Source organism: Oncorhynchus nerka, linkage group LG20, assembly GCF_034236695.1.
Source record: "Oncorhynchus nerka isolate Pitt River linkage group LG20, Oner_Uvic_2.0, whole genome shotgun sequence".
NCBI classification, from domain to species: Eukaryota; Metazoa; Chordata; class Actinopteri; order Salmoniformes; family Salmonidae; genus Oncorhynchus; species Oncorhynchus nerka.
In genome coordinates this window covers 45,805,851-45,832,013 of record NC_088415.1, presented here as the reverse complement: position 1 = coordinate 45,832,013, position 26,163 = coordinate 45,805,851, and the positions used below count along the sequence as shown (strand labels likewise).

Sequence of the window (26,163 nt, the reverse complement as noted above, 5' to 3'; positions counted from 1 at the left end):
GCTCTGGGGCTGTTGTTCATGGTTCGGGCTAGGCCCCTTAGTGACAGTGAAGGCAAATCTTAATGCTACATCATACAATGACATTCAAGACGATTCTGTGCTTCCAACTTTGTGGTGACAGTTTGGGGAAGGAGCGAGAGAGAGAGAGAGAGAGAGAGAGAGAGAGAGAGAGAGAGAGAGATGAATAAAGGGTGAGAGAGTGAGAGAGAGAGACAGAGAGAAGAGAGAGAGAGAGAGAGAGAGAGAGAGAGAGAGAGAGAGAGAGAGAGAGAGAGAGAGAGATGAATAAAGGGTGAGAGAGTGAGAGACAGAGAGAAGGAGTGAGAGAGAGAGAGAGAGAGAGAGAGAGAGAGAGAGAGAGGTGGAAGAAAGCAAGCATGTGCATGAAAGTGTGTTTGGAGTGGTAGAGTTGGCGTCTTGGAGGCTTATGTTTGGTTTGGAGGAGAGGAGAGGAAACCTGGTGTCGGAGAGAGGAGGTTCACTAACGATCCCCCTGTTTGATGTTTCCTCTCCGGGTATGAGGAGATTCACTCTCTACCCCTCCCCAGAGATAGAGACACAGAGAGAGAGAGAGAGAAAGAGAGAGAGAGAGATTTTCTCTTTCTCCATGGTACTTGAATGGAACATGGGAGCTCCTGTCTTCTCCGCCTTTCTCCCATCTCCATTCCAACCACTGGCCTTGGCCTACAGTGTCTAAATGCACAACCATAATACTTTTGATTATTTTACACATGATTTAATACAGTAGCCTATATCAGACCTAAAGCTTCAATTGCACATGCACACACACACACACACACACACACACTTTCATTTGGGCTGACTTCACAGAAGACAGTGTCTCTTCTGAGCCATTGCCTGAGGGTCAGGGATTTTAAGGCGGAAAGCTTTTAAAGCCAATTAAATGGTGCTTCTTAAAGCGTTGGCGCTTCCATTTAACACCGAAACCCGCCTTAAACCCAGCAAGCTCTTACAGTCTCACTGCAGAATCAGACATCCAAACCCTTGTCCATAAACGCCCCAGCATAACCCAAGCCTACTTGATTGTAATAGCGCTCACTGTTGCCCACTAATGGCCAGTTTTGACGTCATCTGCTGATGTCCTGCTTACCTAATTTTGCAGTAAATCTTGAGCGACCTGGCTGCTTAAATCAGTCTTAGCTTTGTTAGAGCAAACGCTAAGTCCTTAACTCCCAACACAGTTAATAAACACAGTTTCTACTTTGCTCCTGCTAGTCTTCTACCTGTATAACCCCTCAGGCTAAACATTGCTAACTGCTAACAGATTAGCCAAAGTTGCTATTTCCTCCAGCTAACTAGTCTCCTACCTGGGGATCAATGATGTTTAGTGCTAAGGACATTGCAATGGCTTCTATCTGACTCATGTTTTTCCCTCACTCAAACTAAAGATATTTCGTTACCATTTGCATCTCCTGTCTGGCGCACCAGCTCGCTAGCAAATTTCCCCTTAGTCCTTCATCCAAAACTGCCAGAATCCTTTTTTGCCCCCTGCCCGACCAGTTTCCACTAGTTAACTCCTACTGGGAAGAATGAGGGATGAGAACGGAGAGATAGAAAGAAAAAAACTGAAGAAGGCTTCAACAGAGGGAGAACTAGCCTAGCCTAGCCATCTACCGCACTCGTCTACCACAGAGGCAGTCAAGCAACCACAGGGACATCCCTTACTCTCGTTCCCTCTCTCTGCCTCTTCTTCTCTCCTCCTTCCATCCTCATCCCTTCTTTCTATCTTTCTTTCTTCCTCTCTTCTCTTTTTCTCTCTCTTTTCTTCCCTCGGAGGGCCACTGACAGCTCAGAAAGCAAGACTCCTTAGTTCCTCCACTTATTCCGTTAATCTGTCATCTTTATCAGGCTGGGGAAGAGGTGGGCCGGGAGTCGCGGCCTCCCGATCAATCTCCACATTACAGCTGACAGAATGGTGCTAATAACTTATTGATCCCTCTCTGTTCGCCGGGCCTCCGCCGGCGCTGAAAGCCCCTCATTGATTGGCTGCGGACCGAGGGGGGGAGGGAGAGGAGCTTCCGTTCATACTGAGGGAGGATGCACCACTGCCGCCATCGCTGCTACACACACGCAAGGACACACACACACACGCACGCACACACACACACACACACACACACACACACACACACACACACACACACACACACACACACACACACACACACACACACACACACACACCACACACACACACACACACACACACACACACACACACTGTTCCTCTCTCCCATAGCGCAACCCCAGGACAGCAGAGATGGAGAGAGAGTGAGACAGAGAGGGAGGGAGAGGGGAGATAGAGAGAAGGAGAGGGAAGGGAAAGAGGGAGAGAGAGGGAGGGGGAGAAAAGGATAGAGAAGAAGATAGGTAGGGAATAGCAAAGCAAAGGGAGAGATGGATAGAGATTAGGGAGTGAGATGATTGAAGAGGAAAAATAAAGCTAGAATAACCCATTCATTTATAGACTAGGGCTGGGTGCACTCACTGTATATCAGTGATCTGTGTGTGTGTATGTGTGTGTGTGTGTGATTGCTTAATAGGAGTGTGATGGACCAAGATGGAACCAACGCTCCCTAAGAGGCTAATAATACCCTGTTTAAAAACAAATCCTCCCTTTCAAACACACATACACACAAAAAGAAAACTATACAAAAACACCTTTATCCGCCAGTTAGTCTCTCTGGTCTGACCGCAGAGCCACGGTTTACAGTTTCCACAGGCAGCCAGACGCTTAGCCCGGCGCCCCTGCTCTCTCCCCCTCCTGCCCTCCCCTCCTCCCTCCCTCCCTTCCACAGCCCCAGAGTAGCCAGGGGCCTGGGAGGCGGAGGGAGGGAGGGAGGGGACTAGAGGGGGGAGTCAGCCCTCCTGTCTGTCCCTCATATTTAATTAACGGCCCACTCCGGCACGGAGACGGCTCAGCAGCCTGCTTCCCTTTCCTCTGACCCCCCTCACACACACACACACACACACACACACACACGCACACGCACACACACACACACTGCCGCCCGCCGCCACAGCCGCCCTCCCGATACCAGCACCACGCTCATTCATCTCTCTCTCTCTCTCTCTCTCTCTCTCTCTCTCTCTCTCTCTCTCTCTCTCTCTCTCTCTCTCTCTCTCTTACAAACTTTTCTTGTGGCACACTGCCTCCCGCCCTCTCTCTCTCTCCCTCCCTCCCACTCTCTTTCTCTCTATTTCTCTAACCACAGGCCTGCTATGGAAGTTAGACAGTGGGGAGTGAGCTCAATAATAGACTTGATGCTACAACAGAACAGAAAGCAGTTAGCATGTAACAGAAGTACAGCACTAGTGTTAGCAGTAGTGTTTGTCTGGGTGTGCATCCCAAAAGGCATCCTATTTCCTATATAGTGTTCTACTTTTGACCAGGGCCCATAGGGACATTTGGGATCCAGTCTGGGTCTGCTATGATATTGGAGCAATCCCACCACAGCCACAGTCACAATTTAAGTAGTTTACATAGAAACTAGTAACATCATGACAGTACTTTGGAGAAACGATTCAAAACGATTCAAAAGTTCATATCATGTGTCAGGTATTAAAACTGTTATATGACACAAATTATAAGTGCGTGTGTGTGTGCGTGCGTGTGCATGTACACATCTGTGTTTGTTTGTGTGTGCGTTAGATGTGCACATACACCCATGTGTGTGTGTGTACGCACACGCACTACTGTGTATGTGTGTGTCTCTCTCTAATTTATCTGGCAGACAGAATGTGAGCCAGTGGCTGATGGGATTGGACTTGTTTACAGACACGTAGCGAGCCGCTTAGCCATCCTGTTAAATCTCCCTTTAATGCTCAAACTGACAGTTTTTAGGCCCAGGCCCCCTCCGGCGCTTGCTGCACCGCACTCATCCCCCTCCCCCTCATCCTCCTCCCCCCTACCCTCCCTCAACGCTTTGTGTCTTTCTCCATTAAGATTACCATTCACAGGCTAATTTCTCCATTAGGCTTAGCAGCTGATTAGACAGGTCTTTTTGGGAAATCTGTCCCAAACATGGGTCTGAAGACATTGGACAGCTGAGACTTTATCACCCCCGTCCCCCACCCACATGAGGGGGGATAAACAGACATCCCTCCGCCCCCTCATTCCTCTGTATTATGTACCGTATGGGCAATTAAGCTTCTGGGCGGATGAGATCAGAGAGATACAGTAGAAGACGAGGTGTCGGATTTGGGGTGTGACTATGCCACACGTATGCCCCTCTGACTAATGTGATGAAGAAGAACAGAATGTCCACAGGGGGTAATGCTCACCCCACTGAACAATGTACCACTTGAACATGGTATGGGTACTGCTTTATGGGAACCATCTGTGGTTGACCAACTTTGTTGGTAACACTTTACAAGTTTGTCGTGACTTTTTAAAGAAAACCAAACTATGAATTACAGTTTGTCCTGACCCATAGACTACTGTCAGGCGGAGGATCCACCTAACATCTTAGACATCTTATATTGTAAAATCCGGAACTTCTTCTGACAAACTCGATTTAACCAAAACTGTTTTAGCTCGGCTAAACCTAGTTTTAACCCACAAACAAGCGGGTCACTACCAACCCAACATTTGGGAGATAGTTTGGAATGAAAGAGTATTTCGAGTGTAATACGTATACAGCATGTCCCTACAGTATAATTGGCCCTTCCTGACACCTTCGTCCACCAAAACAGTAGGGGACTTCAGACACAGCTAATCCCTATTAGTGGTAGTTTATTCAATGTCTACTAAATAGGACCATCTATCTTTAGAAAAATGAGACAACTGTTTTTTTGCCCCCGAGTTGCGCAGCGGTCTAAGGTGCTGCATCTCAGTGCAAGAGGCATCACCTGGTTTGATTCTAGGCTGTATCACAACCAGCTGTGATTGGGAGTCCCATAGGGCGGCGCACAATTGGCCCAGCTTCGTCCGGGTTAGGGTTTGGCCGGGGTAGGCCGTCATTGTAAATAATTTGTGGGCAACTGACTTGCCTAGTTAAATAAAGGTAACGTAAAACATTTAAATGACTCAATATACCTTTGATGAAACACATACGTATGCATGGGCACAGATCACAATATACAAGGACACAAATCCGAAAAGTTATCATCAGAATGCCAATCCACTCTTATCACTTCATGTTACACAGGAATATTACACAAGTATCTACCTGAAAGTATAACGTTCCAACATTCAGTCTAATTCTGAACGAAAACAGTCTTGATTCACAACTAAAACTGATGAAACAGTGGCTGGTGTTTTTAGGGGGTTTAACTGTTTGGCTGTAAACTGTCAGAAGGCTCTTACTGTAGCTTAACACACACCATGGTGTCCTTTACGCCCATGAAACTGGATTAATGGCAAACAAAGCGATTTATTTAGTGGTCATTTAAAACAGGGGGCTAAGGAAAAACCTGGAGTGCAATAGAACAGGCACACAAGAACCTGAGGTAATCGACTTGAGAGCCACCTTCAGGAATCAGTAATAAGCTGACAGTAAGTTCCCCAATCAAACTAATTACAGCAAATGAAGGGACGAATGCATAATGGTGATGAATTACTCATGTTGATGTAAAGAAAACGGAACCTTATCGCAAATTGGTGGAATACAGGGAGAAAAAGGAAGAAATACACAGACATATAGAAACACACACAACACCCAATCCCCCATCCCAGGTCTTGTAGTATCTTACCTGTCTGTCCTGTGTTGGTGCTGAGGTCAGTGGCTGGCTGGTCCTCGGGCATGCCGTGCTGTCTTGTGTGGTGGAGGTTGGAGATGATTTTAGAGAGGTCACTGTCACGACTGAAACACACAGAGTCAGGGGGTTAGCAACTAACACACTGCTTTATATGACACGTTATTAAGACGCAACAAGGCACAAACACATAGTAACAAAAGGATAGCAAAAAACACACAAAACATGAACCATGACGAAGGCACAGTGATGCCGAAACGTTGGTAAATACCCAATAAATGACTGGAAGTTGATATATGGAGTGTGGGACTCTATTTATTTTGATAGTAAAAAGACAAAACATAACATAACACAACATAACACATAACATAAGACAACATAACATAACACAGCATAACACATAACATAACACAACATAACACATAACATAAGACAACATAACATAACACAGCATAACACATAACATAACACAAAACATAACATAACACAATATAACACATAACATAATACAATATAACACATAACATAAGACAACATAACATAACACAGCATAACACATAACATAACACAAAACATAACACAATATAACACATAACATAATACAATATAACACATAACATAAGACAACACAACATAACACAAAACACAACGTAACACAATATATCACAACATAACATAACATAAGACAACATAACATAAAACAACATTACATAATACAATATAACACAACACAACATAACACATAACATAAGACAACATAACATAACACAATATAACACAAAACATAACATAACACAATATAACACAACATAACACATAACATAAGACAACATAACATAAAACAACATAGCATAATACAATATAACACAACATAACACAACATAACACAAAACATAAGACAACATAACACATAACATAACACAACATAACACAAAACATAACATAACACAATATAACACAACATAACATATAACATGACACAACATAACACATAACATAAACAGAACATAACACAATATAACACAACATAACACATAACATAAGACAACATAACACAAAACATAACATAACACAATATAACACAACATAACACAACATAACACATAATATAAGACAACATAACATAAAACAACATAACATAATACAATATAACACAACATAACACAACATAACATAAAACAACATAACATAACACAACATAACACAACATAACACATAACATAACACAACATAACATAACACAGCATAATACATAACATAACACAATATAACATAACACAACATAAACAAAACATAACACAATATAACACAACATAACACATAACATAAGACAACATAACACAACATAACACAAAACAAAACATAACACAATATAACACAACACAACATAACACATAACATAAGACAACACAACATAAAACAACATAACATAATACAATATAACACAACATAACACATAACATAAGACAACATAACACATAACATAAAACAACATAACATAACATTTACATTTTACATTTAAGTCATTTAGCAGACGCTCTTATCCAGAGCGACTTACAAATTGGTGCGTTCACCTTAAGACATCCAGTGGAACAGCCACTTTACAATAGTGCATCTAAATATTTTAAGGGGGGTGAGAAGGATTACTTTATCCTATCCTAGGTATTCCTGAAAGAGGTGGGGTTTCAGGTGTCTCCGGAAGGTGGTGATTGACTCCGCTGTCCTGGCGTCGTGAGGGAGTTTGTTCCACCATTGGGGGGCCAGAGCAGCGAACAGTTTTGACTGGGCTGCGCAGGAACTGTACTTCCTCAGTGGTAGGGAGGCGAGCAGGCCAGAGGTGGATGAACGCAGTGCCCTTGTTTGGGTGTAGGGCCTGATCAGAGCCTGGAGGTACTGAGGTGCCGTTCCCCTCACAGCTCCGTAGGCAAGCACCATGGTCTTGTAGCGGATGCGAGCTTCAACTGGAAGCCAGTGGAGAGAGCGGAGGAGCGGGGTGACGTGAGAGAAACATACATACATACATAACACATAACATAACACAAAACATAACATGACACAATATAACATAACACAATATAACATAACACAAAACATAGCACATAATAGAACACAACATAACATGACACAGCATAATACATATAACACAATGTAACATAACACAAAAGATAACATAACATAAACACAACATGACACAATATAACATAACACAATATAACACAACATAACACATAACATAACACATAACATAAGACAACACAACATAAAACAACATAACATAATACAATATAACACAACATAACACATAACATAAGACAACATAACACATAACATAAAACAACATAACATAATACAATATAACACAACATAACACAACATAACACATAACATAAGACAACATAACACATAACATAAAACAACATAACATAATACAATATAACACAACATAACACAACATAACACAACATAAGACAACATAACACATAACATAAAACAACATAACATAACACAACACAACATAACACAATATAACACAACACAACATAACACATAACATAAGACAACACAACATAAAACAACATAACATAATACAATATAACACAACATAACACATAACATAAGACAACACAACATAAAACAACATAACATAATACAATATAACACAACATAACACATAACATAAGACAACATAACACATAACATAAAACAACATAACATAACACATAACATAACACAAAACATAACATGACACAATATAACATAACACAATATAACATAACATGACACATAACATAACACAAAACATAACATAACACAAAATAACATAACACAAAACATAGCACATAATATAACACAACATAACATGACACAGCATAATACATATAACACAATGTAACATAACACAAAACATAACATAACATAAACACAACATGACACAATATAACATAACACATTACATAACACAACATTTACATTTACATTTAAGTCATTTAGCAGACGCTCTTATCCAGAGCGACTTACAAATTGGTGCATTCACCTTATGACATCCAGTGGAACAGCCACTTTACAATAGTGCATCTTACACAACATAACACAATAACATAACACAATATAACATAACATAACACAACATAACATTACACAACATAACATAAAACATAACATAAGACAATATAACATAACACAAAACATAACACAACATTACACAACATAACATAACACATAACATAACATAACACAACATAACATTACACAACATAACACATAACATAAGACAATATAACTTAACACATAACATAACACAACATAACACAACATAACACAAAACATAACACAATATAACATTACACAACATAACATAAGACAATATAACATAACACAACATAACACGTAACATTACACAATATAACATAACACAAAACATAACATACCACAACAGAACACATAACACAACATAACATAACACATAACATAAGACAATATAACACATAACATAAGACAACCTAAGATAACAAAACATAACACAACATAACATAACACAACATAACATAACATAACATTTCATGGCTACAGTAAATGAAACATGTCACATGACAAATCAAAACTGCTCAAAACTATCTGGCAAACTTCATCCTCAAAACTAAAATCTATTACAGAATTATGAAATATAGAAAAACAATGTAGACCAGCGTTCACCAACCTTTTCTAAATCAAGATCACTTTCTGGGTCAAAATGCAAGCTGAGATCTATCGCTCAGGTTTTTTAAAAACAAAACCATAAGCCTATGCAACATTAACCAATTAAAAACAGAATTGCCCTGCCAATGTTGTTCTTCTCAGACCATTTTGAAATTATATATTTTTTTAAAAGTGGTATATGATCACACTGATCATTTACCCTGAGCATCCTGACCAGTTGCATCACCGCCTGGTATGGCAACTGCTCGGCATATGACCGTAAGGCGCTACAGAGGGTAGTGCGTACGGCCCAGTATATCACTGGGGCCAAGCTTCCTGCAATTCAGGACCTACATAATAGGCAGTGTCAGAGGAAAGCCCGTAAAATTGTCAGAGACACCAGTCACCCACGTCATAGACTGTTTTCTCTGCTACCGCACGACAAGCGCCAAGTCTAGAACCAAAAGGCTTCTTAACAGCTTCTACCCCCAAGCCATATGACTGCTGAACAATTAATCAAATGGCCACCGGACTATTATATTGACCACTGGACATTTTGTACACTGCTGCTACTCGCTGGTTATTATCTACGTATAGTCACTTCACTACCTACGTGTACAAATGACCTCAACTAACCTGTGCCCCCTGCACACTGACTCGGTACCGGTATCCCCTGTATGTAGCCTCGTTATTGTTATGTTATTGTGTTACTTTTTATTATTTTTTATATTCTACTTTAGTTTATTTGGTAAATACTTTCTTAACTCTTCTTGAACTGCACTGTTGGTTCAGGACTTGTAAGTAAGTATTTCACGGTAAGGTCTACACTTGTTGTGCATGTGACAAATAAAGTTTGATTGGATTTAATTTGTTGTATTAGCCTACTAGCGAGGCACAGCTGAGTGGATGGCCGCCATTTGATGGTCAGTCTGGGGGGAGGGAGCAGCAGTGAGGCTGCCACTCACCCAACTTATCGTCCCTCAGCTCTCCCTCCTCTGGGAAAAGGGGACACAGTCTTCCAGCTGATGGCGAAACTCAAGTCGCGCTGCATTGTTCTGCCTCACGCACCAATTCATGTTGTTACTCCTATGACTTGAGAAAGTGAAATACTCCTCGAAATTAAAAAAGACCCAAGCTGCTAATAATAACAACGCTATCTTATCTGAACACTTTGCTGTACTCATTCATTGCATCTGCAGTGCTGGTTAGAGCGCGAGTGGAAGTAGGGAGAATGCACATTTTATGGCTTTGAACAAAGTGATGACAGTGCTTAATAACAGCTTAAACATGAATTTATTCATGAAAATAGCAGCTCTTTGCTGTATTCATTAAGTCTCTCTCTAGTCATGGTTTTAAAAGTCTTGAAATCTCACAGTATCAACTTTGCTGTGTGTTTGAGGCTTCTTTTTACATTCTATGGCTCGTGGAAACTGGGCAGACACAGTGATCTGAGCTATCTGATTGGCCAGTGGTAGGCCAATAGGTGCTCTTGATTTGCTCTCTGGGCCTGCCGAGTAGGCGGAGTTCTACCTTCAGACACATGAAATGGTTAAAAATGGGAAGACTTTGCCTTGCTGGTGCTAGGGCTGCTAAATGAAGCGTGCTTACCGCCAACAGCTGCATTCATTAGTTTTATTAACAAATGTCAATAAAAAATGAAGGTCTGCCAAAGCAACAACCTGATAAAAACAAATGTATATGAATGCTGTAAGTACAGAAATTGTTAGCTCACTGGGATATGAATATCCAACTAGTCAGTGACAACTGTGCAGAGTTTGTGACAGCAACTATGTGAGCTTATAACAGTATTACCGACACTATGTCCTGGTACTTCCTATGATCTTCTATGTAGAAGAACCCCTTACCTTCTAACGACTCTTGTGTCACTTGTCAGCGTCATAGAGCAAACCATTTACATGTGCGTGTTCATGAGAGCCTCAGCTTTTCATAGATACGTTTGTAGCTCAAACCAGACTTTACAGACGTTTAGCTCAGCCCCCGCTAATCACACAGACTAATGGTTGGTATCTACAGATGCAAAAGAAATATATTAATCCAATGGTACAACCCAAAAGTTGGTTCATTTTCAACTGTAGTCCCTGGACTTTAAAGCCCTCTCTCCCACTGTGACACCACTGTCCTCGTCTCTCTTCAAGGCCAAACCATTGGAGGGTTTTAGAGATTAGGGCTTGGATCTGCCTGCCATGCACAGCTCCCTCTAATCCAGCAGCAGCAACTACGGACACAACTGTGTCATGGAGTTACTTCAACGCAATCTGATTAGCGCTCTGATCGCATTAAACGGCATAACGATGGAAAATAGGCGCTTATCATTTGAGGGAATATCACAGACAATCTCTCCGTCACTATATGGCTATGGGGCATACGGTCGAAAAGGTTTGGTTTATTGAATGTTAAATTCTGCAAAAGTTATGCCTCAAGTGTTATTTTATTGCAGAAAATACAAAATACAGATAAGGAAGATATGAACGAATGTCATTACATTTAATAGTTTTCCCCTGTTTCCTTAAATTTGGAGTATCAAGGTCAACTGAATATGTTCAAATCAAGTTTGGTGAACATACTAGTTGTCTTACATAAGAACAGATTCCAGAATTTCCCCCATATGTTCAGGGAACATTATTGCTAACCAGGAAGGGACAGTGGAGGGAGTCAAGGTGACAAGGCATAGTGGCTGGGGATGGTTCTGATTGGCCACCACTCTGAGGAGGCCACATGGTTTGCGGCTGCTGGATTCTGGATTTTTACAGCACAATGATTATAGGCTCTAGCTCCGTAATGCCAGGCTGCCGTGCTCCGAGCTGTTTTCCAAATTGTACGGAACAGATGCAGGGGAATTTATTTTGTCTGATTCTGACCACGTTGGGATACCAGTTGCTTGTCAGTCAACGGGAATCAATGAGTCAAACTTAAAACAAAACAGAACGCAGAGAAAATAAGTCCTGCCTAGTTGCTAAGCGACAAATCATGCTTTAGTTGTGCCATGACGTCACACTTTCGGTGACACTACTCCAACCAAGCCCTAGACCTCAATCAAAATACAACCTGTAAAGAAGTTGAAAATCTAATTTCTATGATGTTTTTGCTACACGCAATTCAGGTCTACTTTGTTAAGGTTCATAGTCATACGGGCTAATTTAGATTACATCATGCAGAAAATCACAGATCCACAAAATTGAGATCCGTTAGCAACTAAACCCCTGACCCTACCTGCTCCCTATCATTGAAAGTGATCGTCATAATGCTACTCTGAACTTCTCACTGAGGCTACGGGGTTATTATCACATGGCAATGTTGCGGTGCTAAGCTGTGATGAACAAGGACATCATTAGCGCTGGTAATTAGCACACTTTTCATGCGCAGTCCCTGCATGGTTGGCTAAAGAGGGACAGCTCCTCCCCCCTGCATGGGTGGCCAGGCCAAGGTCATAATCTGTGCTTGGGCTACAGGGAATGTGGGATGTGTGTGTGTGTGTGTGGGGGGGGGGGGGTTAAGTCCTAGCCGCCTGACTCAGCTCTCCCTCATGAGTTGGGTAGGTGTGTGGGGGGGAGGGGGCATAGGGTAAGGGAAGGGGGGTAGCGATTGGATGTGGTGGTGACAGCTAAGAAGAACATGAGATTCTGTTTTATGGCCTAGGCCGCACACCGAAGACAATCATCTCATCCTCGGCTCATCCCTAAACTGATCAATACCACCCTCATCATCCCCAGTTGGTCTAGTCCACAGGACAGACTAACTGACAGACTGATAGAGATGCCATGACCCAGATGCTACTACTTTATTAGCCAGGCTCTAATGCAGGGTAACGTTGACACGGATTGAGAATCAGAAACATGATCCATTCAATCCAATGAGCTCCAAATTCTACTCACCCGTAACATAGAAAATATAAAACTTTTAGAGGAGAACATTGCTGATAGATGGTTTGTGAATATATTTCTAAAAAGACCCATCGTAAATCAGTAAAGTGTTCAGACAACTGACAATTTGGAGGCTATTTCTGAATCAGTTAAGGAGAAAAGAGTAAAATAACAAATTTACACTGCATCTCATTATCACATTGAAAGGAAACTAGTGGGTCCAGTCACATTTTTCAGAGTTCCATTGACTCTCAGAGAGTGATTACCAAACTCAGTCTTTAGTTCAGTGTATAGAGGGGAGAAAAAAAACAGATGCGTGGGCTGGGCTGGTATAGATGACCATTAGACCAGAGAGACATTCCTGGTATCACTGTTTATGAAGTACATACATATAATGCAATAACATCCTTTACAAAGCCTTATAATACACATACAGAGCCTTCAGAAAATATTCACATCGCTTTACTTTTTCCACATGATGTTGTGTTTGTGTCACTGGCCTACACACAATACCCCATAATGTAAAAGTGGAATTATGTTTTTTAAATTAATAAAGAAATGAAAAGCTGAAATGTCTTGAGTCAGTAAGTATTCAACCCCTTTGTTATGGCAAGCGTAAGTGAGTTCAGGAGTAAAAATGTGCTTAACAAGTCACACAATAAGCTGCATGGACTGTGTGCAATAACAGTGTTTAAGATGATTTTTGAATGATTGGCCCATCTCTGTACCCCACACAATTATCTATATTATCAGTCGAGCAATGAATTTCAAAACCAGATTAAACGAAAAAGACCAGGGAGGTTTTAAAAAGTCTCACAAAGGGCACCTATTGGTAGATGGGTAAAAAAACAAACAGACATTGAATATACCTTGGAGCATGGTGAAGTTATTAATTGCACTTTGGATGGTGTATCAATACACCCTGTCACTACAAAGATACAGGCGTCCTTCCTAACTCAGTTGCCAGAGAGGAAAGAAACCACTCAGGGATTTCACCATGAGGCCAATGGTGACTTTAAAACAGTTAGAGAATTTATTGGCTGTGATAGGAGAAAACTGAGGATGGATAAATAAAATTGTACAGTACTAACCTAATTGACAGAGTAAAAAGGAGGACAGTAAAATATATAATATTCCAAAATATGCATTCTGTTTGCAATTCACTTTTTGTTCTGAGTTCAAAGTGTTATGTTTGGGGCAAATACGATACATTACTGAGTACCACTCTCCATATTTTCAAGCATAGTTGTGGCTGCATCATGTTATGGGTATGCTTGTAATCGTTAAGGATTGGGGAGTTTTTCAGGATAAAAAAGAAATGGAACGGCAGAATCCTAGAGGAAAACCTGGTTCAGCTGATGTAAAAAGGGCTTTATATATACATTTGATTGATTCAGTCTGCTTCCAACAGACACTGGGAGATTTATTGACCTTTCAGCAGGACAATAACCTAAACCACAGAGCCAAATCTACACCGGAGTTGCTTACCAAGAAGAGCGTGAATGTTACCGCAAGACCTGAAAATGGTTGTCTGGCAATGATCAACAACCAATTTGACAGAGCTTGAAGAATTTTGAAAGGAATAATGCTCTTAGAGACTTACCCAAGAAGATTCACAGCTGTAATTGCTTCCAAAAGGTGCTTCTACAAAGTATTGATTTAGGCGTGTGAAAATGTAGGTAAATAAGATATTTCTGTATTTCACGTTCATTAAATGTGCAACATTTTTGTCATTATGGGGCATTGTGTGTAGATGGGTGAGAACCCCAAAAAACATGAACTCCATTTTGAATTCAGCCTGTAGCGCAACACAATATGTAATAAGGGGTACGAATACTGCATACTTTCTGGAGACACTGTATAATGTGTTGTGACACTGTCTATTAGTGTCCATAATAACTCACAAGTGACTATAAAACTTTGCTGAAACTACAGCGGCACTCAAACAGAAAATAGCCCCCACAGAAAAGGCTCACTGGGAAAGTTGCTGGAACTTCAACCAAAGGGAGTTAACAGCTGCTGTTCTGACATTACCAAAGGAGAAACAAATGAGACTCTCCAAATGCCATGAAAAACATCTTCTCCTGGCATGGGAACAGAATAGCAGAGGGCAACCCCGCAGTGCCCTGCTGTGACATTGGCAAAGAGGAGCTGGACAAAGCTGGAGCTCATAGTGTGAGCTGACACTGGCTGGCACGGGTTGGCACCCTGGGCACCCCGATGCCATGTCTGACACCACAGCTGACACTGCACTGACAGACAGGGGGACAGAGGGGACAATGGGATATAGGCAGCTGCCATGGCGGGGCCATGGAGGTGTCATGCAGGTGTAGAGGGAGTTTGCATCCCAAATAGCACCCTATTCCCTATATAGTGCAACGCTTTTGACCAGTGCCCAATCTGGTCAAAAGTAGTACATTATATAGGGAGTAGCGTGCCATTTGGGACACACCCAGAGATGACAGCCTGTTTGGAACACCTGCTGCCTGCAGCTATAGCGCTACTGCAGAGCCCTCCCTCCTACTCCGACCTCAAAACAAAAAACAGACCACACAGCTGGCTACAACCTGCACCTGCAGGTGATCCACATCCTTTACTATAGCCAGCCCTGACTCGAGTTCAAATGACCATCTGATATGGGCTCATGCAAATACACAGCGGCAGTTAAAAAAAGGCTTTAATTACCATCGCTGAGTGATATCTTCGTTCTCTAGACCAAAATGTACTTATGTAAGGTCTTTTGGTGAGAATTTATTTTTTTTGTCAAAAAACAAAGGCTTAATGCAAAGATATGGATTTCGACATACTTCGTGTTTTGTTTTGTTTTCAGACAAAGACTTGTGTACCGTGTGCCATTCACATTTGGATGGAAAGACAGCCTGCAACTGGGGCCCGAGCAAGCAGAGGGAGTCATAAATAAATCCATAAATAAATACATAAATAAATAAGAACAGCCCGGGATATCTCTTGGGCTTTCCCTGTTGTTCCTTCCTTACAAAAGCTGATGTGGGGCCGATATGGCTGCAGAGAGAAAGAAAAGTACAATGATATAAAAGATACGTCTGCCTTATGGAGACTTGGTAAGGTTCTCTCTAACTAAACCACTACACTGAGCCAGAAGATGGTGTCAGAATCCAATCTTGGAGATGTGAGTATGTTTAGTAATGGATCGACCCAAATATTCTCCCAAATGTCAAATGTCAGATTTCAGTATCTGATCTCAGATATTTTATCTATTATCATCTGTTATCTAATAGTCTCATTGCGTATTATCTATTGTCTCATTGCAGTGCCGCTCTCTGCAGAGGTGATATTGAGTTTTAGGAAGTAAATTACCAATAATAATTTGGGATTAAAATTAAGCAATTCTTCAAACCAGGGACCGAGATTCAAAAGAGATTCTTTAGGACTTCAACTCTAAGAAAGGTAGGTTTCCTATAGTGCATAATCAAACAGCACTTTGGAACAGTACCCTGTTTAAAATGCAACCCTCCAAATGTTTTCATGGAGAGACAGTGACATCGTGAGCATCTTTACTAGACCCTCCATGCAAAAGTAATCTTTTGCACAGAAAGAAGACAAATTCCACACTTCCGTGTATGTGGAAAACTGGATTCTTGCTGCAAGTACCTCCTAACCTGTTGCCATGGAGAAGCGTGTGAAAGTAGCAAATAGGTCTTCAGCCTCTTTTTCCAGAAAGCTCAAATAGCTCCGTATTCACTAATTAGACATTTAGGAGAAAGTCCTTTCCAAAGAATTCCTCTGTCGCCATGATGCTTGCTGGCTATAAGTTAAAGACACAATCTCACCAAGACCAGAAGTAAGAGAAAGGTTAACCTTCTTGTTTTATTAACGTAGGTTTATCATACACGATAAAATGTAAACATAAAAAATATAGTACTATTATAATAGTAACTTATATCCATTGTTTAAATGGAAAGATTGCCGTCTATAAGGAGAGAACGACTGAGATACAGGCCAACCTTAATTCTTGGACTAAAAAACGAAACTCAAGAAAACTGTCTGGACAATTTTAAGACAATTCTATGAATTAGTATTGGGCTCCTACCCATTCCTCCACTACACAACTGTAAACAAACATCTTTCAGACTTACCTCCTTAGCATAAAACCTCGAACAAACTTTGCCTCTGCTGAGCTGAGGTTTTTCCCTCAGCGAACATTACTATTGCATCAATATAAATAAATACACAACTTACATTATCTATTTCTACAGTACTAAAAACTGACTTAAGACAAAATGCTAATTTACACAGATCATAAATTCTACTCCAGTACATACCAGCATTGATAGAGTGAGGTATCGTGATTCTAGCAGAAATTGTGCGAGTTGGCCTCCACTGGGTTCAGCCTCTAGCATCTCTGCTTCCTAGAGAGGGGCTGGACACCTTGCAGGGACTACTTTCAGATACACAGAGCAATGTTGTGGTTGCTATGTTAGCGTCCAGCGGTTCACGGAAGGCTATGCCCAGTGGAAATAGGAATGGCTGCTTTGCACAGCACACCTCTCGCTTTGTCCCACAGAAGGGTCTACTACCAGCACCCTTGTGACAACCTCCCTCCTCCCATTTCAGACATGTAATCTACTTAGACTGTTATACTACACAAGCAATAATGCTATTTCCCCTTCCATAAGAAATATGGGAAACATTTTGCTTTTGAAAAGGAAACATTTTATGGTTGTGTACATGAAATAGAAACATATGACATAAATGCTTGACTTAGTGAGTTTTCTAAGGCTATAAACGTATGTGTTGTGTGGCGTTTTTCCACAGGGTGCTCCTTAAAAGCCCAACGTCTGCAGGTTGAACTTATATAATCCGTGGTGGTTGCTCGGTAATTACCCAGACTCTCTGTCAGCACTTTGGAATCAAAGCCTTGTTATCTACACAACGTCAAACTCAAACAACACTCAGGTAGGCTTTGTTTTGCCCTTGAGTATAAGACACTAAACATACGCTACCACCGTCAAATATTTAGCCAGTATGATGGATTCCGGTAGCACTTTTCATAACTCCATGTAAGAAAACATTTATAATGGATTAGTAGATAGTTTACTGAAAATGTATTAACACATTTGTAAATGTTAGTAACCTAGTTATTCACACATTTATAAACAACTTTCAAAGTATTTAATAATGATTCATAAGATCATTCATAATATGTTTAATGTAGGTCCTTATAAACCATTTACCAAGATGGACATGCAATTGGAAGACATTCCAGCATTCCAGACATTCCAGCAGTACCTGATGCTTCTTAAAGGGATACTTCAGGATTTTGGCAATGAGGCCCTTTAACTACTTCCCCAAAGTCAGATAAACTCGTGGATATAATTTTTATGTTTCTGCGTGCAGTTTGAAGGAAGTTGCTAACTAGCGCTAGTGCAATTGCTAACTAGCGTTAGCATAATGACTGGAGATCTATGGTGTCTGCTAGCATGTTAGCATTGGCTCGCGAAACTACCTCTAACTTCCTTCCAGTATGGACAAAGAAACATAAAAATGGTATCCATGAGTTCATCTGTAGATGAAGGGCTTCATTGTCAAAATCCCAAAGTAGCCATTCAAGGTCTCAAATGGCCTCTAGAACATATCAATGGTTAAACAATAGGCACACAATAGGCATGCAGAGGATTTTTTTTAAACATATTTATTCCAAAACTGTCACACTGTTGTAATAGTGTGATGTGTAAGTGTGTGATGGTGTCCCATGTAGCTCAGTCGATAGAGCGTGGCACTTGCAACGCCAGGATTGTGAGTTTGATTTCCATGGGGGACCAGTATGAAAATGTATGCATTCACCACTGTAAGTAACTCTGGATAAGAGCATCTGCTAAATGACTCAAATGAACTTTCGACACACTCTATGCTGAGTTAAATAATGATTTTAATCCGAAAATGCCAAGCATCTCTCGGCAGTGGCTTTTCTACCAAAACCAAAGTGTGGATTGCAGTCAGTCCTTGTAGCGTTCTAATCTCGATTAACCCAAAACTAAAATATTGCAGAATTTGGTCAGCTGTGTGATCAAATTGTGGGTCCATAGGTGTTAGAAATTTGGAGTTCCGGTTTGCGAAGTCTTCATCCTCGAAAAAGAAAACTCTTAGACAAAGCTAATTTCACCACACGTGTGAATCAGTCAAAGTTTAAGCACTGCCATTGCCCAATCCTGATACAGTGGTTCCTCCTTTAAAAATTGCAGCATATTGCACGATATTTAAGTATGAAACACTGGTACCATTAATGCTGGTTAGTGCTAGTTTGACCACCAGAGGGCATCGGTGAGAAGCATTTGATAGCCTTCAATAATGGCTGTAATAGAGAATGCGGGCATGCGGGACACCGGTGTTCAATTCTCTGACGGGGAGGAAGGAGTAGGCTGTCCTTGTAAATAAGAATTTGTTCTTAATTGGTTCCATATGTGTTATTTCATAGTTGTGACGTCTTCACTATTATTCTACAATGTAGAAATTAGTCAAACTAAAGAAAAACCCTGGAATAAGTAGGTGTGTCCAAACTTTGACTGGTACTTGCTTAATTAATTAGATTAATATTATGATGTTTATATTCCAAGGAAAATGAAAAACCCTCTGGGTTTCCGTTAGGATGGAATGGAAAATATGGTGCTGTACAACGTGAAGATCGGGAGTACAGGACTGGGCTATTTAGCTAAAGAATCCAGTGTCCTGAGGGCATGTGGGAGACTGGGGTTCAATTCCCCAACAGGGAGGAAAGAGTAGACTATCCTTGTAAACAAGAATTTGTTCTTAACTGACTTGCCTAGTTAAATAAAAGTTACGCTAACAGCACAACATTTCTACACTCTAATTCTAGTCTAACTAATACCCATATGGAGATTCAGTGAAAATAAAAATCTTGTTGATTTATCAAGACCATGCTTGTTTCAGAGCAGTGTAAAACGGTGCTAAAATAGTTGTAGGCGTAACCGATGTGAAATTGTTAGCTAGTTAGCGGTGGTGCGCGCTAATAGCGTTTCAATCGGTGACGTCACTCGCTTTGAGACCTTGAAGTAGTGGTTCCCCTTGTGGCTTTTGTGGAGCGATTGGGTAACGATGCTTCGAGGGTGATTGTTGATGTGTGCAGAGGGTCCCTGGTTCGAGGCGAGGAGAGGGACAGAAGCTATACTGTTACATAGGCTATTGCTTCAAATCCTATTGCTTCTAACTTCAATATGCTATTCAATAAGACCTACAGCACTTTTAACAGCACATTAATCAACATGAGACTCATGTTGCCTACGGTAGGCCTACAGTATATCGAAAAATATTATGTGACTGTCCTCCAATAATTACATTTAGAGAATTGAAGGATTGGAGTATATTACTGTAATTCAGTGATATTTATTCTCATAGTAATTCGTTATGAATCCATAACTAAATAAACATCGTCATTTTGAAAGAGTATTTTTAACATTCTTTAATTAATGACAGCATAAATATGCCATTATTAGCTACATTGTTTTAGTTTGAACGTGCAGACTGGCACACTAAGAACAGAACAGCGGGAACGTTTCTCTAGTCAGCGCCAGTATTAGTGCAATGCCCCTTAAAGTGTAATAAATCCTAAAAACATAATAAAAACCTTAGCGTAACAACAGTTTTAGTAAGTAATACTGAAGTTATCAATTATCAGTTTCTATTTAGGTTTATGTCGCCCATTCAGTGTCAGTTTGAGACACAGTAGGACCCAAAAGCATAATCAGTGCTCTAACTCCCCCTTGCGCTGGTCTGGAGCAATGAGGTGCTGATGCAGGGTACCGTACTAAACCACAAATGACCTGAAAGTCCCGTGGCGTAAGCTCGCAACTTTTAAAGGAGGAACCTCTGTATGTCCAAATAATCAATCAAAACCCAAACACCAGAACTACTACTGCTCTATATCTTATGCATTCCATCCCATTGAAACAGATGCTTCAGTTTACGCACAGAATTTGTCCACGAGAGATTAAGAGCAGTCCATAGACACATTTCTGAATAGATTATTTCACTGACCTACTACATATGTTTGAAGAGTTGCTACCTTTAAAGGCCCAGTAAATATGTCACCAAGCAAAGCCATGTGTAAAAAATGGTCTGCGGTTAAAAGACTAAAGCACTGGAAATATTGAAAGGTTATATAGTACATGTAACGTTTGTACTTGTAAATCATACATGTACCTTATTCACATATCAATAGTAATGAAGGAATAAAGAAAGAAAAACTATCCGTTCCGTTTTATGATGAGTAACACATTTACAACTCTTCGTTAAGTCCTTGCAACAGTTGTTTCACAACAGTGTTTGTGAATAAAATGTTTGATAATGTTTGACATATTTCCTGCAGTCAAACACGTGATTATCCTGTGTTTCATATATTTCTACACTATGAGGTTGGAACAATACTTTTGAAATGGTGAAAGTTATGATAATGCACTTGTAGTTTAAGAGCTGTTTATGAAGACAGCCTGAAATGTATGTCTGTTTTGGTTGTATGGAGTTTTTTAAATGAGTTAATAGACCAATAAGAAAGATAGCTCCAAACCTCTCTGCCAATAACAGCTAGTTTTCAGTGTTTCCCTCATCACTCAGACCACTCCCAGACAGTCCTTTCAAAAATGTTGTTTGAGAAATTGCTCTTTGCTAAGAAGCTGCTTTTGTTTCTTTTTGATCATTTCAATTGAAAACAATCACAGTAAAATGATTGTTACCCAGAAAAGATTTGATATTGTGATAAAAACAACTGCATTGAACCTTTAACACCATTGATATTTTGAGACGTTAACCATGTCCATCGTTTTGTGAGAAGTTACACTGGTCACTCAAAAGATTTCTACATGATTTATAATGTATAAATAGCCCACACTTTACATGAGGCCAAACAAAAAGACTTAACTAATTATTAGTAACTGGTTTATAAGGACTGACACTACACAACCAAAAGTATATGTACACCTGCTTGTCGAACATCTTATTCCAAAATCATGGACATTAGTATGGAGTTGGTCCCCCCTTTTGCTGCTATAAAAGCCTCCGCTCTTCTGGGGAAGGCTTTCCACTAGATGTTGGAACATTGCTGCGGGGACTTGCTTCCATTCATCCACAAGAGCATTAGTGAGGTCAGGCACTGATGTTGGGTGATTAGGCCTGGCTCGCAGTCGGTGTTCCAATTCATCACAAAGGAGTTTGATGGGGTTGAGGTCAGGGCTCTGTGCAGGCCAGTCAAGCTCTTCCACACCGATCTCAACAAACCATTTCCCAAACTGTTGCCACAAAGTTGGAGGCACAGAATCGTCTAGAATGCCATTGTATGTTGTAGCGTTAAGATTTCCCTTCACTGGATCTAAGGGGCCTAGACCAAACCATGAAAACAGCCCCAGACCATTATTCCTCCTCCACCAAACTTTACAGTTGGCACTATGCATTCGGGCAGGTAGAATTCTCCTGGCTTCCGCCATACTCAGATTCGTCTGTCGGACTGCCAGTTGGTGATGCGTGATTTATCAGTTCAGAGAAAGCGTTTCCACCGTTTCCAATGATGGCGAGTTTTACGTGGTGTAAAGCCGATGCTTGGCATTGCGCATGGTGATCTTAGGCTTGTGTGCGGCTGCTCGGCCATGGAAACCCATTTCATGAAGTTCCCGATGAACAGTTCTTGTGCTGATGTTGCTTCCAGAGGCAGTTTGGAACTCGGTAGTGAGTGTTATGATTTTTACACGCTATGTGCTTAAGCATTCTGCACTCTGTGAGCTAGTGTGGCCTACCACTTCGTGGCTGAGCCGTTGTTGCTCCTAGACGTTTACACTTTTCAACAGTACTTACAGTTGACCTGGGCAGCTCTAGCAGTGCAGAAATTTGACGAACTGACTTCACAGTGCCACGTTGAAAGGCCATTCTACTGCCAATTTTTGTCTATGGAGATTGCATGGCTATGTTCTCAATCTTATAAACCTGTCAGGAAACGGGTGTGGCTGAAATAGCCTAATCCACTCATTTGAAAGGGTGTCCACATACTTTTGTATATATATATATATATAGTGTAAATTAAACATCTTGGGAATGGAGTAATGATCAATAAATGATTAATAAACTATTTACTAATCCATTAGACATGCTTTATTATGTGGAGTTATTATAAAGTGCTATCTGGATTCCGTACGTCACTTACCTATTGTCTCAATAGACTTGCAAACCACTCCAGGCTAAAAGAAAACGATTGGATATCTGGACTCTTATCATAAGATACCTTTATTTTTGCAGTATTGGAAGTTACTATTTAATTTCCTTTCAGATCACGATCTCGTCTCCTCCTTACTCCCTGGTTGTGTCTACACAGTTTGAGTAAAGGGAGAGGGACTACCCAACACATCAAAGAGCTTTAACTCCTGTTCCAAATGTGCCGTCTTTGTGACAACAGACCATTCATAATTGTGTTGGTTCTACCAGGTTTTTGTACCGGTTCTATCAAGCATTTGCCATGTTCCCCTTCGGCCCGGGCACTCTTTGCTTAATCAGCAGGAATGATACGCATCTCTCCTCACTGTTCTGGTGGCCTACTGAACTAATCACCCGTAAAGCCGATGGCCATTAACATTAATCTGGTTAAAAGATATAGAGCCCTCTAATGAACTTGACAAGTCCTCTTTAAGGATGACAACACCTCCGAGGACCTTTCTGACAACTACGAAATCATGTTACCATGTAGACACAGTACCTGAGGCTGATCCAAGAGCCTATTACTCTGTGTTACAGCACATCCATGCGGTAATTTTAAAAGTGCTACAACAATAGCTGATCGTTCAAAATACTTTAGTTGTTTTGAAGAGAAAATTGAACGAATTAACGTTAAATGGTCTAGATCTAGGGTATTACAGTCTTGTATTCTTTCAACCTTCAACAATTAAATTTGGGTGACAGAGTTGAGCTCACATAAACAGTCAACTCCTGGTGAAAACCTAAATTGATGTAAATTGAAGCCTGCCAGCATAGTGGAGTCTGCCACTAGCACAGTCAGTGTAGTCAGCTCAGCTATCCCCATTGAGACCGTGTCTGTGCTTCGAACTAGGTTGGGCAAAACTAAACGTGGCCTTAGCAATCTCACTGGAATAAAGACTAATCACTGATCATAATCTTGATGTGACCATATCCCCCATGCATCCCACAAAGGCGGAGGTGTTGCTAACATTTACGATAGCTAATTGAAAGTAGAATTGAAATCACTGACGTGATCTTCCTGTCCGGGTTGGCGCCCCCACCCCCTCGGGTTGTGGGCTATACTCAGGCTTGTCTCAGGATGGTAAGTTGGTGGTTGAAGATATCCCTCTAGTGGTGTGGAGTTATGTCCTTCCTGTTTGGCCCTGTCAGTGGGTATCGTCGAACGGGGCCACAGCGTCTCCCGACCCCTCCTGTCTCAGCCTCCAGTATTTATGCTGCAGTAGTTTGTGTCGGGGGGCTAGGGTCAGTCTGTTATATCTGGAGTTTTTCCCCTGTCTTATCCGGTGTCCTGTGTGAATTTAAGTATGCTCTCTCTAATTCTCTCATTCTCTCTTTCTTTCTTTCTTTCTTTCTCTCTTTCTTTCTTTCTCTCTGTCGGAGGACCTGAGCCCTAGCACCATGCCTCAGGACTACCTGGCCTGATGACTCCTTGCTGTCCCCAGTCCACCTGGCCTTGCTGCTACTCCAGTTTCCACTGTTCTGCCTGCCGCTATGGAACCCTGACCTGTTCACCGGAAGTGCTACCTGTCCCAGACCTGCTGTTTTCAACTCTCTAGAGACAGCGGGAGCGGTAGCGATACTCTGAATTATTGGCTATTTAAAAGCCAACTGAGATTTACTCCTGAGGTGCTGACCTGTTGCACCCTCGACAACTACTGTGATTATTATTATCATCTAGTTCCTCTCTAGGTTTCTTCCTAGGTTCTGGCCTTTCTAGGGAGTTTTTCCTAGCTGCCGTGCTTCTACACCTGCATTGCTTGCTGTTTGGGGTTTTAGGCTGGGTTTCTGTAAAGCACTTTGTGACATCAGCTGATGTTAGAAGGGCTTCATAAATACATTTGATTGATTGATGTAGAAGTGGACCATAACACAACAATGTTTCTTAATTCAATCAGGTATTTGTCTGCATCACGATGAGAATGACACAGTATAATTATCACAATGGATTTTTTTGTGCATGAAGTAGCAAAGTGTGATGTGACACAATGCTAGCGAGAATCCTGAGGATGTGTCGAGGAGGTAGAGAATAGACACACACCCATATATACAGCATCCCATCTTTTTCACCATCCATTGACCAAATCCAATTTGTTAAGACCCATCTACGACTCACTTACTGGGTCTGTGGTCAATAGAAATCAGATTTCCCTGATTGGACATCCCATTATCCCTTTCGCTCAGACCCATTGCATTTGGGTAAAGTAGGGCTGAGATGGATGCCCGGGACAGAGCGGAGCTGTGGCTCCAGCGAGTCCGCCTCCTTTTAAAGGGTAAAAGCCTGACATATTAGTCATAAGTGTTCTTTAAATTCATTATCATCTTAACACATGAGCACCGCACGTGTCAGTGGGGAAAGTAATTTAATGAGGTTAGTGGATCCATTTACAACTTTACAGTTGCTGTGCTGTCCTCCATGTCACAACCAGTCTTGAGACAGCACGCACGCACACACGCACACACATACACACACACACACACACACACACACACACACACACACACATAAAATATTTTTCATAAAGAAAAGATCATAGCATTTTAACCATTTTACATGGATATGTTCGAAACAGGATATTGGGAGATTTTAATGCCCAATTCCTTTGATAATTTTTTACTAACACACACAAAAATGGAGTATGTCATCAGAGCCTCATCCTCA

General features: G+C 41.1%; 1 protein-coding gene across 5 annotated transcripts in view; it reads right to left on the bottom strand.

The window, feature by feature from the left end:
- Positions 1-26,163, bottom strand: part of LOC115102614 (sterile alpha motif domain-containing protein 11-like) — a 100,540-nt gene that overhangs the window by 45,367 nt on the left and 29,010 nt on the right. For all 5 annotated transcript variants that reach the window (XM_029622743.2, XM_029622742.2, XM_029622741.2 and 2 more), the window contains exon 4: positions 5,716-5,825. In XM_029622743.2, coding sequence (XP_029478603.1) covers positions 5,716-5,825 — 110 coding nt within the window. The remainder of the gene's footprint in view (positions 1-5,715; positions 5,826-26,163) is intronic.